Source organism: Eucyclogobius newberryi, unplaced genomic scaffold (genome assembly GCF_026437365.1).
Source record: "Eucyclogobius newberryi isolate DKJ021-1_F unplaced genomic scaffold, fEucNew1.0.hap1 SCAF_8, whole genome shotgun sequence".
Taxonomy (NCBI): Eukaryota; Metazoa; Chordata; class Actinopteri; order Gobiiformes; family Gobiidae; genus Eucyclogobius; species Eucyclogobius newberryi.
In genome coordinates this window covers 10546010-10561295 of record NW_027316500.1, presented here as the reverse complement: position 1 = coordinate 10561295, position 15286 = coordinate 10546010, and the positions used below count along the sequence as shown (strand labels likewise).

General features: G+C 39.2%; 1 protein-coding gene across 3 annotated transcripts; it reads left to right on the top strand.

Annotated features, from left to right (window-relative positions):
• Window positions 1-580: 580 nt before the first annotated feature.
• On the top strand, window positions 581-14466 carry opn6a (opsin 6, group member a). 3 transcript variants are annotated; one of them, XM_072437292.1, is made up of 7 exons: window positions 581-597; window positions 4554-4774; window positions 6632-6837; window positions 10601-10700; window positions 12467-12571; window positions 13090-13313; window positions 13868-14466. In XM_072437292.1, exons 2-7 carry the CDS (start codon window positions 4636-4638, stop codon window positions 14330-14332), a joined length of 1239 nt encoding a protein of 412 aa, XP_072293393.1. In that variant the 5' UTR covers window positions 581-597; window positions 4554-4635; the 3' UTR covers window positions 14333-14466. The 3 variants fall into 3 exon arrangements, with proteins under 3 accessions (XP_072293393.1, XP_072293392.1, XP_072293391.1); XM_072437291.1 differs by lacking the exon at window positions 581-597 and adding an exon at window positions 4401-4473; XM_072437290.1 differs by lacking the exon at window positions 581-597 and having other exon boundaries at window positions 4483-4774.
• Window positions 14467-15286: the final 820 nt, after the last annotated feature.

The following is a 15286-nucleotide window of genomic DNA, read 5'->3' as shown; positions in this document are numbered from 1 at the left end:
GGGTTTCTTAGAAAAATGGTTTCAACGAGATTGTGTAAAGGGATGGCATGTTAATTGCTTCTTTAATGCGTATTATAATAATTCATAATTGTTCTACAACATCTTTAGTAACCATAATATAATCACATTTGTCCTGACAGAAGGAGAAGGATGTTTAGGTTACCAACATATCCATAGGTAAAACAGGGGACGAAAGTTGTGAACCACTGCTCTAACACACATGCTTTGTGTTGATGGGGTAAACCAGAGGACACACACCCCGACATATATGAGAAGAGAAGAGATGAGGAGAGAGAGAACTTGCAAACCTGTCAGAGAAATGCCACTTCCATCCAGGACCATCTTGCTTTGTCCTGTGAAACAAGAGTGTATCGGAAAAAGATTGTCTGGATAATTTGATCTTCTGTTATTATTTCATATGAAAATGTCAAATATAAATGTTTAAATCAGAGCATCCATGTATGTGCTGTGGGACAGAGACAGCGGGTGTCATCCTCATTTCAATACGAGGCTTACAGAGTTGGTTTGCTGGTTTGGAGGGGAGCGTTTTGGCAGCGGCCCGTCCCTCCACATCCTGAGGCTCAGAGCTGCTCTGTGGTGAGGGAACAAGGTCCTGCCTGTGACATAAACTCAAACTGGAGCCGGGGGAGTTCAGGTTACTGCTGCTGTAAGTGTGCAGCCACAGAACCTCACTGTAGAAACCGAGAGACAGGAACCAGGGCAATGTGTCAAAAAGGAAGATATAAATACACCAACAAGCAGCTGTTTTCCACATGTGCACGGCCAGACAACTTTATCCGGGGTTAGTTTATCCTGTGTTTTGAAGCAATTGCACCTTTCTGTCGCCATGCTGCAATATATTTTTATACAGCTTTTCTTTTGAGTGCCAAAGTGCGATGTATTTTATTTTGGAACTTTATGGATCCAGAAGGGAAAGTTCATGGACAGTTATAAAGGTATCAGTTGTTAGATATAAGATTTTTAACTTCAAGAACATACAAACATTGCAAATAGTCCTAATTTGGCATAATTGTCCAACTCAACGTAGATTTTCAACTACTGGTACTATAAACACCAGGACTACACATTTGTGGAGTCTGCTTTAATCATTTTCTCCCCTGGCTGCCCTCCTTTTCCACTGATCAAAATGCATGTATTGCCCTGGGACTGCACACTGCACCAGTCAAAAACATATGTAGGAAAAAATGTCTGCAAGATCCTGACTCACTGTTTTAGAGTTTCCTGTTTTCTGCCTGATTATAAACAGTTTGTATCATGTGGAGAGGCTCTAACTGCGCCTGAAATGCCAAATCCTCTCCAGGTGACGTTACCTCACGTAGATTTGATTACATTGTATTTGATACTCAAGTCTGCTTTACATTTTGCCGGCTTTTGTCCATATTAGAACTAAGTGAGACTTTGACACAGCCATCCGCGCGGTGACCCTTTTGTGGAAGTGATTAGGAGAATGTGGAACGTGTCCCAAGAGGAGAGGCGCCCTGCTTCATACTCAGTGGTGCACGACTTATGGGACAAGTACAAAGGCATTTTTGAATGGCTGCAGTGGCGTGAATTAATACCAGACCATGCACTGTACACTGTAGTACAGTGTTTACAAGCTTCAAAACAATCTCCAATCAATATTACAGGCCAAAGGTTACACCAGGATGGAACATATATAAGAAATTATATCTAATTCAGTTTTATGATTTTTTAGATGTATTTTACAAATCAGGATTCATTTACAACGCACATTTTACGCTTCCAGAAGAATTAACATTTGAGAAAGGGCATAAAATGATCTGCTACACTAATACTAGAATCACATGCATCGCTAAATATGTTGGAAGTCAGAACTACAGTGTTTCATATTGACTAAGACCCAAAAGAGATGGATATTTTGTTGTTTACTGAGGACATTACTTATAATAGTCTTTGCATCTTGCTTATTGAGGCCAATCAAATAATAATCTTGTTATAATAGCGACTAATCTTGCAACTTCATAGTGCTTTTGACTGATTTGTGTTTGCAATAATTGACACATTGTTAGTAATATTTGGCCAATGATCAAGGGGTATCTATCAAAATGGGTCGTTAGGTCATAAACATGCCTTTAAAACAGTAATGTGAGATGTTGCATGTAAGGTGTGGCTCCCATTGACTTCTATTCACACTCACACCAAAAACGCCAACAATGGAGCATATTCAGGTTACAGGATTGAGTGTCTTATTTCATTTCCCAAACAACTCTTTTTCATGTAACCTACTTAAAGGTGGTATGGACGATTTTTTTCAGCAAATTTTTTATCATATTTCCTTGTGGCGTGGATAAATCATTTGTCCTGCCACGTATCAATCATAAAACGCACCTACCGCTCACCTGCAGCCGCGTCAGGCTTGTCCCCACGTTTCCGCGTGCCTAAGCGCATGGATCTATCATAATATAGTTCCCTCAGTGTACGGGGCAAAATGAAGACGGAGAAAGACAGTTCGAGCTGACGCAGAAGTGGACAGAAATCTACGGGAGACGAGAGATGCGATGCGCTCCGTTGCGCTAATAAACAAACGCACGTGTGTGTTGTATCAGTCCGCACAGGGGAGTGCGCATGCGCACTTCCGCCTGCGTTCTCAAATCGCCGAAAAATCGTCCATACCACCTTTAAACGGCCTAACCTGGACAACCCTGAATCCATCTCCTCTGTGTCTCGCTGCTGTTTCCTATTATTCACTGCCCAACATCTGTCTGTCTAAGTTATTTACCATACCAGCTGTTTACCATTACTTAGTTGGTAGCCATGCCTGCTCCTTGGCCTGTCATGATTACTATATCAACTCATCGTTCAACAAATGATGGAACAATATGTTTTGGAGCTCAATATTTATTATGTGTATATCTTATTTGCAGTAGAAGGGACATATTGTTTTGTTTTTTGTATTACAATAAGATGTCAGCTGTTGAAGGTTGAATATTAACATCTATGATGCATTAGAAACACTAAGTGTCTCATTCTGCTATTTATTAGTTGCAGCTTGTGTATTTTTTTTCAATATTGTACATTTAAAAGTACTATTCTGCTTTAGTTTTATTGTGTCAGTGGCATTATAATTAATCGTAAAATTATAAATATATCATACTTCAAAATTACCTGTTCCTTTGGCAAACAGTCCAAGGCCAACTATGAATATTGACCTATTGTAGTATTTTTCTAGCTTGTAAAGTTAAAATAAATACATTATCATTGCTATAGTACATCTTAGGACAGTAAATTACATATTAATTTGACAAAGGGCTGCAAAGATTTATCAACTAATCGTGACTAGTCGTAATTTGATAATCATAATTATTTACTGGAATATACAGGCTCTAAAACATACAAAAATGACCTTTATAACAAAGACAGTGCCACTAATAATTCCAAATGTCAAAAAGACATAACAATTGTTGATTCCCATCAATTCAATAATACACTGTGTTTGCAAAATATTTTACATGCCTTCACCATATTTCAACCTTTATTTGGTTAATAATGCATTTAAAAATACATACAATAACTTTTCCCCCATCAACCTAAAACATGCAAATCCTTCAGTTAAAGCTCCTGACCAAGCTGAGCTCAAGAGCTGGAGATAGGTCCCTCCCACTCCTGACAGGAGCAGGCTGCTCCAGCTGCATTGATTGGTGGGTCAAATGCAGTGGAAATATTACCCTACAGGGACAATAAAGTCTTATCTAATCTAATCTAATCGTTAGTTGCAGCCCCAATTGTAAAATGATGCCCTTCCTAAATCATCACATTATCCAGGCTTTGAACCTTATTCTGCCTGGATTATCTTCTTGAAGACACAAATAGTCTCATTAAATTTAATACTTAGAATAATTTAATCCATGTACTTGTGATAAAATGTGAATATATGAGTATATTTCTGTGATGTATTTTATCTGCATAATAGTGATATTTTATCTGCATCATTAGTCTAAGAGAAAAACGGGTGTGTGACAAACTGCATTTGTGAAGGGGTCGTAAAGATGGGCCAAAGGATGTTGCCCCAGGGGGGGAGTTGCACCCCCCCTTGCAGGCTTTATCTCTACGGAAAAATACCAAGTGCCTTGATGTGAGGCTGACCAATGAGAAATGTGACCCGCCTATTCCAGAATATCTAATAAAACCAACCAGCATGGGAAAAAACGGGGTGAGACGCGGGAGGATCACGCAGGCTGCGTACCACAGCTTGCGTGATCAGTCCCCGCGTTTTCTCCCATGCATGCCATACAAATGTCTGATATTTCTGTGTCGTTTCATATTCTAAGTTGAATTGTGTTCTCTATGTGTTACGGAATAGCATCTGGTGTATGTCTAATTCCATGACAGTACTGTACAATACTTTTGTTGTTAACTAGGAGCTCCCTTCAAAAATGTTACCTTCTTTCAAGTTAATCTACAGATTGGATTAACAAAGCAATCAATTGGTCAGTAAGTGGTGGGGCATTAGTGACAGTTGCTAAGCAGGATTTACTATGTACTGGCGCGTCGTCCTCACTACTTTTGCATAGGAGCGTCCATTGAAAGCAAGAGGAGAGCCAGGACCGGGGCCGAGAGGAGGATTCATGCCTTGGATTGAAAAATTCACGGAAGATGGAAATAACACTGAAAGGATTCCCCATAAAGGTGGCCAGCATCCCATGGAGGAACAACAACCTGAGCTCACTGCACTCTGAGCCTCCTCTGTCTGAGCAAGGAGAGACCATCATCGGAGTTTACCTGCTCATACTGGGTACGTTTAGCACATTTAACACTTTCAAATAGACTATGGTGCCTCGATATTTGTAGGGATGTAACGATATGCGTAATTTTTCCTTTTTAAAAAGTCTTTGGTGCAAATTATTACTGTAAATTTCCTAAAAATGTATATAAAGTTGCTTAATGACTTGATGTAGTCTGTCTTTTTTTTTTTTTAGCTCTTTCTGTGAAAAAAAAAATGCATTTAAGCAAATAAGTATATGATTTAAGATATGATATGATTGTGTTCTATTATTTCTACATCCGTAGATCTTAATGTTTAATACACATATTCTGTGCTACCTTCTGTTTTTTGTGGATGATTGTATGAAGAAGTTTTAGTTAACGTGATCCTCAAAAATGTATAGCATTATAAAGTTCAAAAAAGGTTGAACAAATACATTTCAACAACTAATCTACAGCAACTACCACTTGTTTGGCTCGGATATTGCTACTACTTGTAGCAACTACCGGTACTATTACCACAACTTTGTCCATTTATTCTGGCTGAGGACAGTGAGATGTTTGGGAGCTGTTTGTACCAAGCGATTGTGCAAAATCCTAGTCTATCGCTTATCAGTCAGAGGCAGCTTTGCAACAGATAGCAATAACAGCTCAGTTAAAATTTGTTTTGGCTTAAGTGTCTTGTTTTTTGGCTAGAAGTTTCCTGATCAAGAGATGAAAATGATTGCTGAGGATCTAGTGATTTTCATTTAGCCTCCTTTCTGCTGCCGTGATCAATGCTGAGACTACCTTTGTGTTGACAGCTTGTACCGCTCCTCTCTGCTGTAAAGATTTTAACTTAACAAAAAACACACAAAGACAAGTCTTGTTTTCCTCAGATGACTTCATATTCAAATTTACAGTTTATACAAATTTCCAGGAACAACAGTCACAAAGAATACACTATATGACCCTTGTGATTGGATTAACTATCTCACTGTATATTGAAAATACTATATCTTGAGTTCTGAGCAAATCACATATGACTAGAAAGATGCAATAAAATCATTAAATACAGACAAAACACTGTTATACAATAGGTAGACTCCTGTCTTTATTTGGACGTCCCGCTCTGACCCCCGCTGGGACAGACGCTGGTTGTTGGCATGTTGTCTGTGAGTCTGATCTGATACACTCCAGGGGTTTTCATGTAAGAAGGCCAAGTTATAAAAAGACCAGGGATTTTCAGGGCTTTCTGTGCCGCAGTTATCTCACAGTTTATACCGTAGTAGTCTGTCTAGGCTTCTGTATATTAGATTTAACATACATCTAAAGCAGAAGCTGTATGTGGGGCAATAAAAATGGTTCTCTGACTTTAGGTCTGATCTAGACAAAGGCAAGGTGAATGAAGTGTCTTTCCAAAGGACACAACCACATTATACTTAGAAGCCGCTGCTGCCCCACTACAGCATGTATGCCCAGAGGTCATCCCAGTACTAACCAGGCCCAACCCTGCTTAGCTTTTTTGAGATAATTTGTGACATAAAAATTGTTAAGATTGTATGGGCAATATGGTTCCTAACCTAATGCATGATCAGACCAGATCAACTGCTCCATGAGAGAAAATGTAGAGGCAATGCACACCAAAATTTCATGGCGGACAGTGAAGCGCAAAATAAAGTGCAAACTGGCACCATTTTTAAGAAAGAGCCTGCGTCAAAATGAGGATCAAACCACACTCAACTCCAACACACTCCCTCCCATTACCTAAAACAAAGGCTTTGAAGAAGTCTGTATAGAGCTGTATCAGCGTGTAATATTTCACCTCCATATTTAGCACGGATCCGAAAAGATGATCAAGAGACAAGCAGCCTTTAATGCAATACTGTAATCGTGTATCTGTGCTCAGGATGGCTGTCGTGGTTCGGGAACAGTTTGGTGATCTTCGTCCTGTACAGACAGAGAGCGTCGCTGCAGCCCACAGACATCCTCACTCTGAACCTGGCCATCTCTGACGCCAGCATCTCTGTGTTTGGATACTCAAGAGGCATTTTTGAAATATTCAACATCTTTAAAGACAACAAATACCTCATCACGTGGATTTGGACTTGCCAAGTAAGGAAGCTTATAACGGAAATGATCAAGTCAAAATTCAAATACAACTTCGATAAGGTGGAGGTTTAGCCATCTTCTCATTTACACCGTGTTTTTGCTTCAACTGGAATGTCCCACAGTATGACATAAAACAAACCTATTCCCATGGAGACAAGCAACTGATGCCACCAGTTCAAGTTACAGGTCAGATCTGTGGAGAGGAAAGACCACTCACAATATGAAGGCATGTTTTTCAAGGTAATTTTGGGCAATAAATGAGTTTAATACCATACTGTGGAATATTCCAGGGAAACAAGAACATTGTCACGGTAACAAAAGGGTGACATACCATCAAATAGAAAGGTTACATACCCATATATTACAGAAAACCTTACAGATCTAAAGTATTCCCATTGTGACATTGTGAGATAGGGCCAGTGGCTTATCAAGGAAGAATGACTTTGTTTTTATTGGTCATTTCATTTCCATTTATTACTTCGGTCAACCACTAAACGTTTCATAAAAGCACATAAAAACAACAAAAACAATATATTCAGTCCATTCAAATCTGTATAAGACAATATGAAACAACCACAAGCATTTTGATTATTCCATGTATTATATTAGGAACAAAAGCTCTCAGTGAAGAGTGCCGAAGTGCAGAGAAGTGCTGTTAAGTGTACGTGAATGTGACAGATTATATTGTGGTCATGTGGGCTCCAGGATCATCTGTAATCTGATTATCTCAAGGGGGAAACTCTTCAGACACTTTCAGGAAGTAAATATGGCACCAGGAAATGAGAGGCTCAGGATGTTCAGATTATATATAACTTCATTTTGTAACATCTAGGTATAGCCAATGTACAATTTCTATCAACCACTGTCAGTATGTGGAAAATATAACTATGTATACTGTTTATTTTGACTTAAATCAGCATCCAGCATCAGATTATGCGTATTATATATTTTTACATTTTATTCATAGTTTTTTACTCATCTATTTGCTTTTAACCAATGTTTTTCAGTCTTGATGTACAAAATAGTGCCAAATATCACAATAAAAATGTCCATTCACAATTTTCACGTAAATATTATGACACTTGGAGTTGGACCTCTTCCTGGATATTTTTCCTGCTTCTTGCCAAATAGCTGTGGAAACTCTTATATCCCCAGTGCAGCCTCCCCATTGAGTTATAACCAAACACTCAATTAGTCTCTGGAGTAAAACCCTGTAAAAAGAGTGAGATTTACTGTAAATGAACTTCTGTTTGAGTGTGCATCCTTTTGGGACCTCATAGCTGTCTGACGTGAGGGGTTCAGGTGCTACAGAAATATTAGGACAGCGCTACGCCCTCCTCCTCTGGGACTCTGGGCTCTGGCTGTGAGGGCCGTGGGTAAACACAGGGAGCACTAAAAGTGACACAAATCTACAGCAGAGGCAGCAGGGGTGAGGGGCAGGTTATTGGCACATGCTGGAGGAGAAACTTTTGTGTTATTTTGTGTTACAGGAGAAGGCAAATTGACCAGATAAAATCTAATCTCAGGCCTTATTTTCTCCATTTGTGGCAATGACAGAGACTGTGAGGCATTTATTTCATGCTTTAGTTATGAAGTAAATTCCCTGTTTAGATGAACAGAAATTGAACCTGCATTTGTAAAGCTCAAGATATAATAATGTAGCTGAATTTAAGCCTTTTTATCTTTTTTCTGTTCAACTAGGGGTATTTTAAAGTATATTATTCAAATTATATCTAAATTGCTCTATGTACAATTCCTGATGGAGCGTCCGCCACCTGTTTGTCTCATAATGCTTTGCCTGGAGTGTGACATTAATCTGATTGATCTGGCATTTGTTAAATAAACGTGCTCAAAAACACCATAAAAACATGCATTCTCTGACCTGCAACTTGCTCAGGTGGCATCGCTTGTCTTCATGTAGAAATATTTCATGCCAAGCTCTGTGGAACATTAGGGTCAATGCACTGACATCTCCGTGGACACAAGCGGGTGGCAAACCTTCCACCTGAAATGTTACACAGTGCACCTTTAAAGTGAACTGTTATATTTTTCTTGTTTCTAATATCACTCTCTGTTATTTATCTTTGACTTATATGAAATCGACAAACTTTAATTCCGCTGAAAATCAAGTTATATTGAACATACATAAAAACTCAACTAATCAAAATGCAATCTAATCAATTCAATATCATTATGAAATAAATAGGCCGCAAATGAAATGACTACAAACAACATGATTAAAACAACCAGAAACAGCAGCTCGAGGCATAGCAGAGGCATAGCAATCTGCAGGAAGTGTACCTGTAGAAACGTGATGAGTGACAGTAATAGGATTAGCGGTTAGCAGGCTCAGGACTGTAAGCAGCAAAAGACCTGAAGTGATCCCTGGAGTCACCTGGAAGTACCACAGCGGAGGGTCGCCCCGTGGGAGAGCCCATTGATAAGAACAGGGGTTAAGAGATAATTATCAGTCATTAACAAGTAAAAGACTTCACGTATAGCAGCGTATAAGTTTAACTGAGGTAAATGGGAGGATTACGTGGATGTGATGTGACTTGCATTATGGAAATGTCACGCAAGGTTAAATTTCCTCTGAATTTTCCTATTGTTTGTGCTGCCAGCCAAGATTAATGCCACGGCAGCATCTATCACGTTATTACATGTCCTAAGATTCATGCCATTCAGCAAATACCACTGTGCCTCACCAAGCCCTGCAAATAAACATACATTTTCATTGGAAATTTGGAAATGAAAAAGGCATTGTTGACATATTTTTGGAGCATGTGACCAGCTTCATGTTTTTCTTTTTAAATGTACTAAAACATTTCTTGGAATATATTTTTGGTGGAATTTGCAAATAAAAAAGATGGATAAAATATTCCATACATGTGACCAGATTAACTTTTTCTATATATGGGCATAAGAAATTGGCTACAAGTATTTGTAGATTTAACCACATGGAGGAATGGGGTAAAACACAATGTAAAAGAGTGTTTACTTGGTGAAAGTTTGGATTTCACAGCTCTATGGGGTGAACCCTCAATGACCTCATGCACTTGAAGCATAGAGAAACAAAAAAATACATTACAATAGATAAATACATTTGAAAAATAAAATTATTATTTAAATATATCACTTTCTACCATTTAATATTTTCACTCTGATCCAAAGCAAATATGTTAATTTTACATAAAGAAAAAAGGTCATAAATAAAAAATAAAAAATGAAATAAATTGATACAATCATTCAATTCGGACACATTTTTGTGGGTTTGGAAATGACAGAATAAGCAAGAAAAATGCTGCTCATTGAGATACCAGAGAAAGCCACACTGGTTTACTGTAACATTTTCTTAATCAAGTTTACATGGCAATATCCCCGACACTAATCCAAGAAAATGTTTTTAGAGTGTATGTGGTTAAATGTTCTCATAAATAACACTGAATAAATAGTAACAATGCTTCACATTGATTGTATTCCAGGGCTTATTTTGGCTTGAAACTCTTATTCCTAACAGTAGAAACGTAAGAAGATCTGTACAATCAGCCCAACTGCATCTGAGGGTCCCACAGCCTTGAGCTAAAGGAAACATTCACCGTCTGCTCCTCGTCTGCCACTCACTCACAGGAAAAGCTCTTCTCTGGTACCACTTTGATCTCATGACGCCAAAACCAAAACAAACCCAAATGTCTTAAAGCCGTTTGCCACCGTGGATCTGTCCCCGAGGCTTTCAAAACATCTCACTTTCCTCTTCTACTTCTTTCAGGTTGATGGTTTTTTCACACTGGTGTTTGGCCTCGCCAGCATCAACACTTTGACTGTCATTAGCATCACAAGATATATTAAAGGATGTCATCCAAACAAAGGTAAGAAACGGGGAAAGTGTTCACAAATCAAACTACAGTCAGTTATTAAAGGTGCACTAACTTTTCTGGGGTTTGCCATCTGCGTTTCTTCATGGAGATGTCAGGGTTTTTTCCCCCTCAACACCAATAATTAAATAACTAAAGGTATGTTTAATGCCATACAGTGGAACATACCAGGCAAAGCAATAACATCTCCACCAGAAAAGTGTTATAGTGCACCTTTGAGTATTAGAATTAGCATTCACTCTTTCAGTTGTCTAGTATTTATTTTTGCCAGCTTTTGTCAAACTTTTCATACTAAGTGGCCAACCATTTTATGAAATATTAGACTATCAAAGTTCCACCACGAGATCTGGACTAAACCAGATCTAAGATTAAAACTAGACGAAATACTAACTAAACTTGGTCCCAGATTTTCTGACTAGGACCTGGTAATTACAATAAAGACATTGAAATGCAAATGATTTTAGTGCCAAAATAAAAAGTATGTTTGGTGTACGAACCACAATCAATTTTTTAGATTTCTAATCTGAATGGCATTTTTTCTTTATTTTTACTCTGTGTTGTTTTTGCATAATCTGACCCAATGACAAAGCTATTGCAACTTGTCCCTTGTTAAACATTGTTAAACTTTGCCTATTTTTCCACTTCTATGATCTACTTTCCAAGGAAAAACTCTCCCATGTTGTGTGAAATGTTTCCTGCACTAAAAAGTCTCTGTTTTTCCCTTGAGTGGTCATAATGCTATGGATGAGTTGTTTATCTTGTTTTTCAACACAAATGCAGCTTTACCACGGCTCCCAGCTGTCAAAATAACTTTACATTCACACAGTATACCATTAACACACGCTGAGGTGACATTATCTATTTCGGTCTGTAATTGAAGTGAAAGAATGTCTTAATTACATGGACATCGAGTGCAGCTTGTGTTGTCACTGTGGCACTAGACGTTTTACTGTGTTTGAGGTTTTTCATAAAACTAAGGCTGTATAAACCATTTTAAACAGAGGTTAATCTGCCTCTACATCAATGGGACATGTGCTCTGACTGTGTCTGCGCCCGTGTTATGGCCGTGTTAAGGCTGTCATTAGCTGTAATCCAAAAGGTAATGAGTTTTTGATGTTTGATCACATTCACATTAAAGTAAATTGGGTTATTTAGCGGGATTATGTCTAAATTTTAACACATAGGCCAGCTAGTTTAAAAGTTCATACTGGCAAAAGAAGAACTTCTATTTTATCTTATGGTTTCAAAACAAGAGTCTTAAAACAAGAGCAAAACTCCTGATAAACTGCCAGGCCTTGTCTCTTCTTGTCACGCAAAATCATCATTACCAGCTGTAAAGGTGCAATACCACTTTATCCGCTGATATCTCATACCAAAACATATGGTGTAACTGTATACGATTACATTTTGAGAGCCAAACTAACTGCAATACTGGCTCGTGAGAACTGCTAAAAGAGTTGGATTTTATAACATTTTACCATCCAATGTCCTTTTATCAACAATAATCTATTCAGTCCCAGATGTTTGCTTTCATTGTTCCCAAATATCACACTCTGACATTCAAGACTGCACAGGAATTTGACTTGCCTCTCACTTTTCCTTCCCTGTGTTTGCCAAAGTCACAACATTGTTGACCTTTTCACAAATGGACACAGTCAGACAAGTGTTCCACGACTAACAAATATTGCAATTTCTCTCTCTCTCTCTCTCTCTCTCTCGCTCTCTCTCTCTCTCTCGCTCTCTCTCTCCGTCTGTTCCAGCCCAGTGCATCAGTTTGAACACCATCGCCGTGTCTCTCGTCTGTATTTGGACCGGGGCAGCGTTTTGGTCGGCCGCTCCTCTGATGGGATGGGGCAGCTACACAGGTTAAACCGGCACAAAATTCAGTGCCTTCTTTTGAGCGGGACAGTGATGATTTAATCAGGCCTCACTGTGCGCGTGAATTAGTAACAAAAACTAAACGCCTGTATATATTTGACAAAAAAAGAAACAATCAAATGTCAAAATACTGTATATAGTGAGTTAAATCATTAATTTAGCGAAATGTGTAGACTAGTGAATATAATTAAATCGATATAGCACGCAAGTTGAAACGAAGTGAAGGGCCACAGGCTGTTGTATGTAAATCATTTAAATCTGTGCATTTAGCAGAAGTCTGACTGAACCACCACACTTTTATTCAAGCTTGGAGAAGTAATTGCATGTCTCTGTTACATCGACATTTTGTAGTTAAGGTTATGATGGATGTGGATGATCAAACTTGCTGTAAAAATAACTGCTTATGGCAATTTGGGCCACATTTAGCGCCCAGGATGTTTGGACATGCCTCAAGCGCAAACCATCCGTCCAGAAGCGTGATCTGCCCGTTTCCCTGTTCCTTTAGACCGAGGCTATGGTACGTGTGAGGTCGACTGGTCCAAAGCCAACTACTCCACCATCCACAAATCCTACATCATCTCCATCCTGATCTTCTGCTTCTTCATCCCGGTGGTCATCATGCTCACCTCCTACGTCTCCATCATCAACACCGTGAAAAGCGCCAACGCCATGTCTGCAGACGGCCTCCTCACCGTGCGCCAGAGGAAAATGGAGCGGGACGTTACCAGGGTGAGTGCGGCGTAAACAGAAGTGTGGAGTTGAATTCACTCACTAATCAAACACATTTTTAATACACTTTATTTCAAAGATCAACCTTGTAATTAGTGATTTGGTTATTCAAGCATTCTCTGTACATTTATCTAGACAATTTCCCCGATCAGATAGACATTAATCATTTTCTAAACCGATTACTTATTTGCTTAATTGAGATATTAGTATTAAATGATAATAAACAGTGGTAAACTAGACATTGATAACACACTGACACATGGTAAAACAAATTAATTATCATTAATTTATTGTATTTGCTCATTTTGTTGAGTCTATTAAGTGTAATTGTGCCGAATTTCATGGTTATTTTTTTGCCTTTAAAATAAAAGCACTTGCATCCTCTTGAACTTAAGTTTTCACCAACTTTTTCTTCTACTTTTATGTCCCCAAATACTCCTCTGATTGCGAGTGTAAGATGAGACACGTTTTAAAACTTGACTTTAAAAGTGGCCTCACAGCTGTACGATTTCCACTGTGACAATTGCTCCCTGATGCTCTCTCTCCTTTCGCAGATTTCCATTGTGATCTGCACTGCTTTCATCATGGCCTGGTCTCCATATGCAGTGGTGTCTATGTGGTCTGCCTGGGGTTTCCAAGTGCCAAACACCACCAGCATCATCACACGAATGTTCGCCAAATCGGCCAGCTTCTACAACCCGCTCATCTACTTTGGCATGAGCTCCAAATTTCGCAAAGACGTCTCTGTGCTCATCCCGTGCTCCCAAAAACGCAAAGATGTGGTGCGCCTGAAGAAGTTTAAGAACATCAAAGCCAAAGGGGAAGCTGCTGCACAGCTTCCTGCCCGGTTGAAAAAGCAGGAAGTGAGGTTTGTGATGGAGGAGAAGGTGAAATGTAAACATGACAGTGACTCGGGAGTGAACAGCCCCGCCGAGACGTCCCCCTCCGGCCCTCAAGACATCTACGTGAATGTCCCGTCCCATATCGAAACCTCAGAGTACGTGTGTGATCGGCTCTGATCGGTGTCCTGCTCTCCTGAAAATATACTTGAATTTAAGCTAACATTATCTGTACTTTTGTATATTTTCCATGTTAAGAAATTGTGTAAAAATGTGAAAATACTGAATAAATTGTGTGTGTTCTTTGATCATTATTTTGACTTTCTGATTGTATTAGAGCTGGTACATGTTTTGGGTCGATGGAGGACCAGAGTGCCTGGAGGAAACCCACCCAGACATAGAGAGAACATGCAAACTACACACAGAAAGTCCCGGGAGTCTGACCCTCGACCTTCTCGCTGTGAAGTGTGAGTTCACTTTGCCACTGTGCAGACATATACAATATGATTATCACTGGGCCCTCCGGTTTCTTCCATCAACTCAAAACATGCACAGTGGGTGAAATCCTCCAGCTGAGGTCCTAAAGATGACACCTACTGTTCCTGAGAAGTTGCCCCGGCGGCACTGAAGGGTTTATCAAATGCAGAGGACATTTTTAAAACAAAATGTAATGTAGAGACATGTTTTTATGCATTGTATCTGATAAACAGACTTTGTATCAGGTACAAAGTTGGACATTTTGCTTTTCATGTAGCATCTCTCCATATAATATTAATACTACTACTACTACTACGACATATACTGGGCAGTTATAGACAGTTTATGGAGCTATAAGTGAAAGTGGGAGGATCACCCTGAGTTAACCAGTGATTAGGCAACTGCTGCTCAGGCCACTGACCAGTAATGAGACAATTTAAAGAGAGGAACATGGGCTAAAAGAACAGGGCACTGAGACAGATAAGTCTATAGAGTTTAAAACTGTCTGGTAGCACATGTCATGTTGAGATTCACTATTGGGACAGGAGTGACTAATTTTGTAGTTTACATTGAATTTTGTGACTCCATAAACTGCTGTTGTCTGTGTGCCACCCTGGCCTGCTCAGTGTCCACCATGCACCAGCGATGCTGCAGACA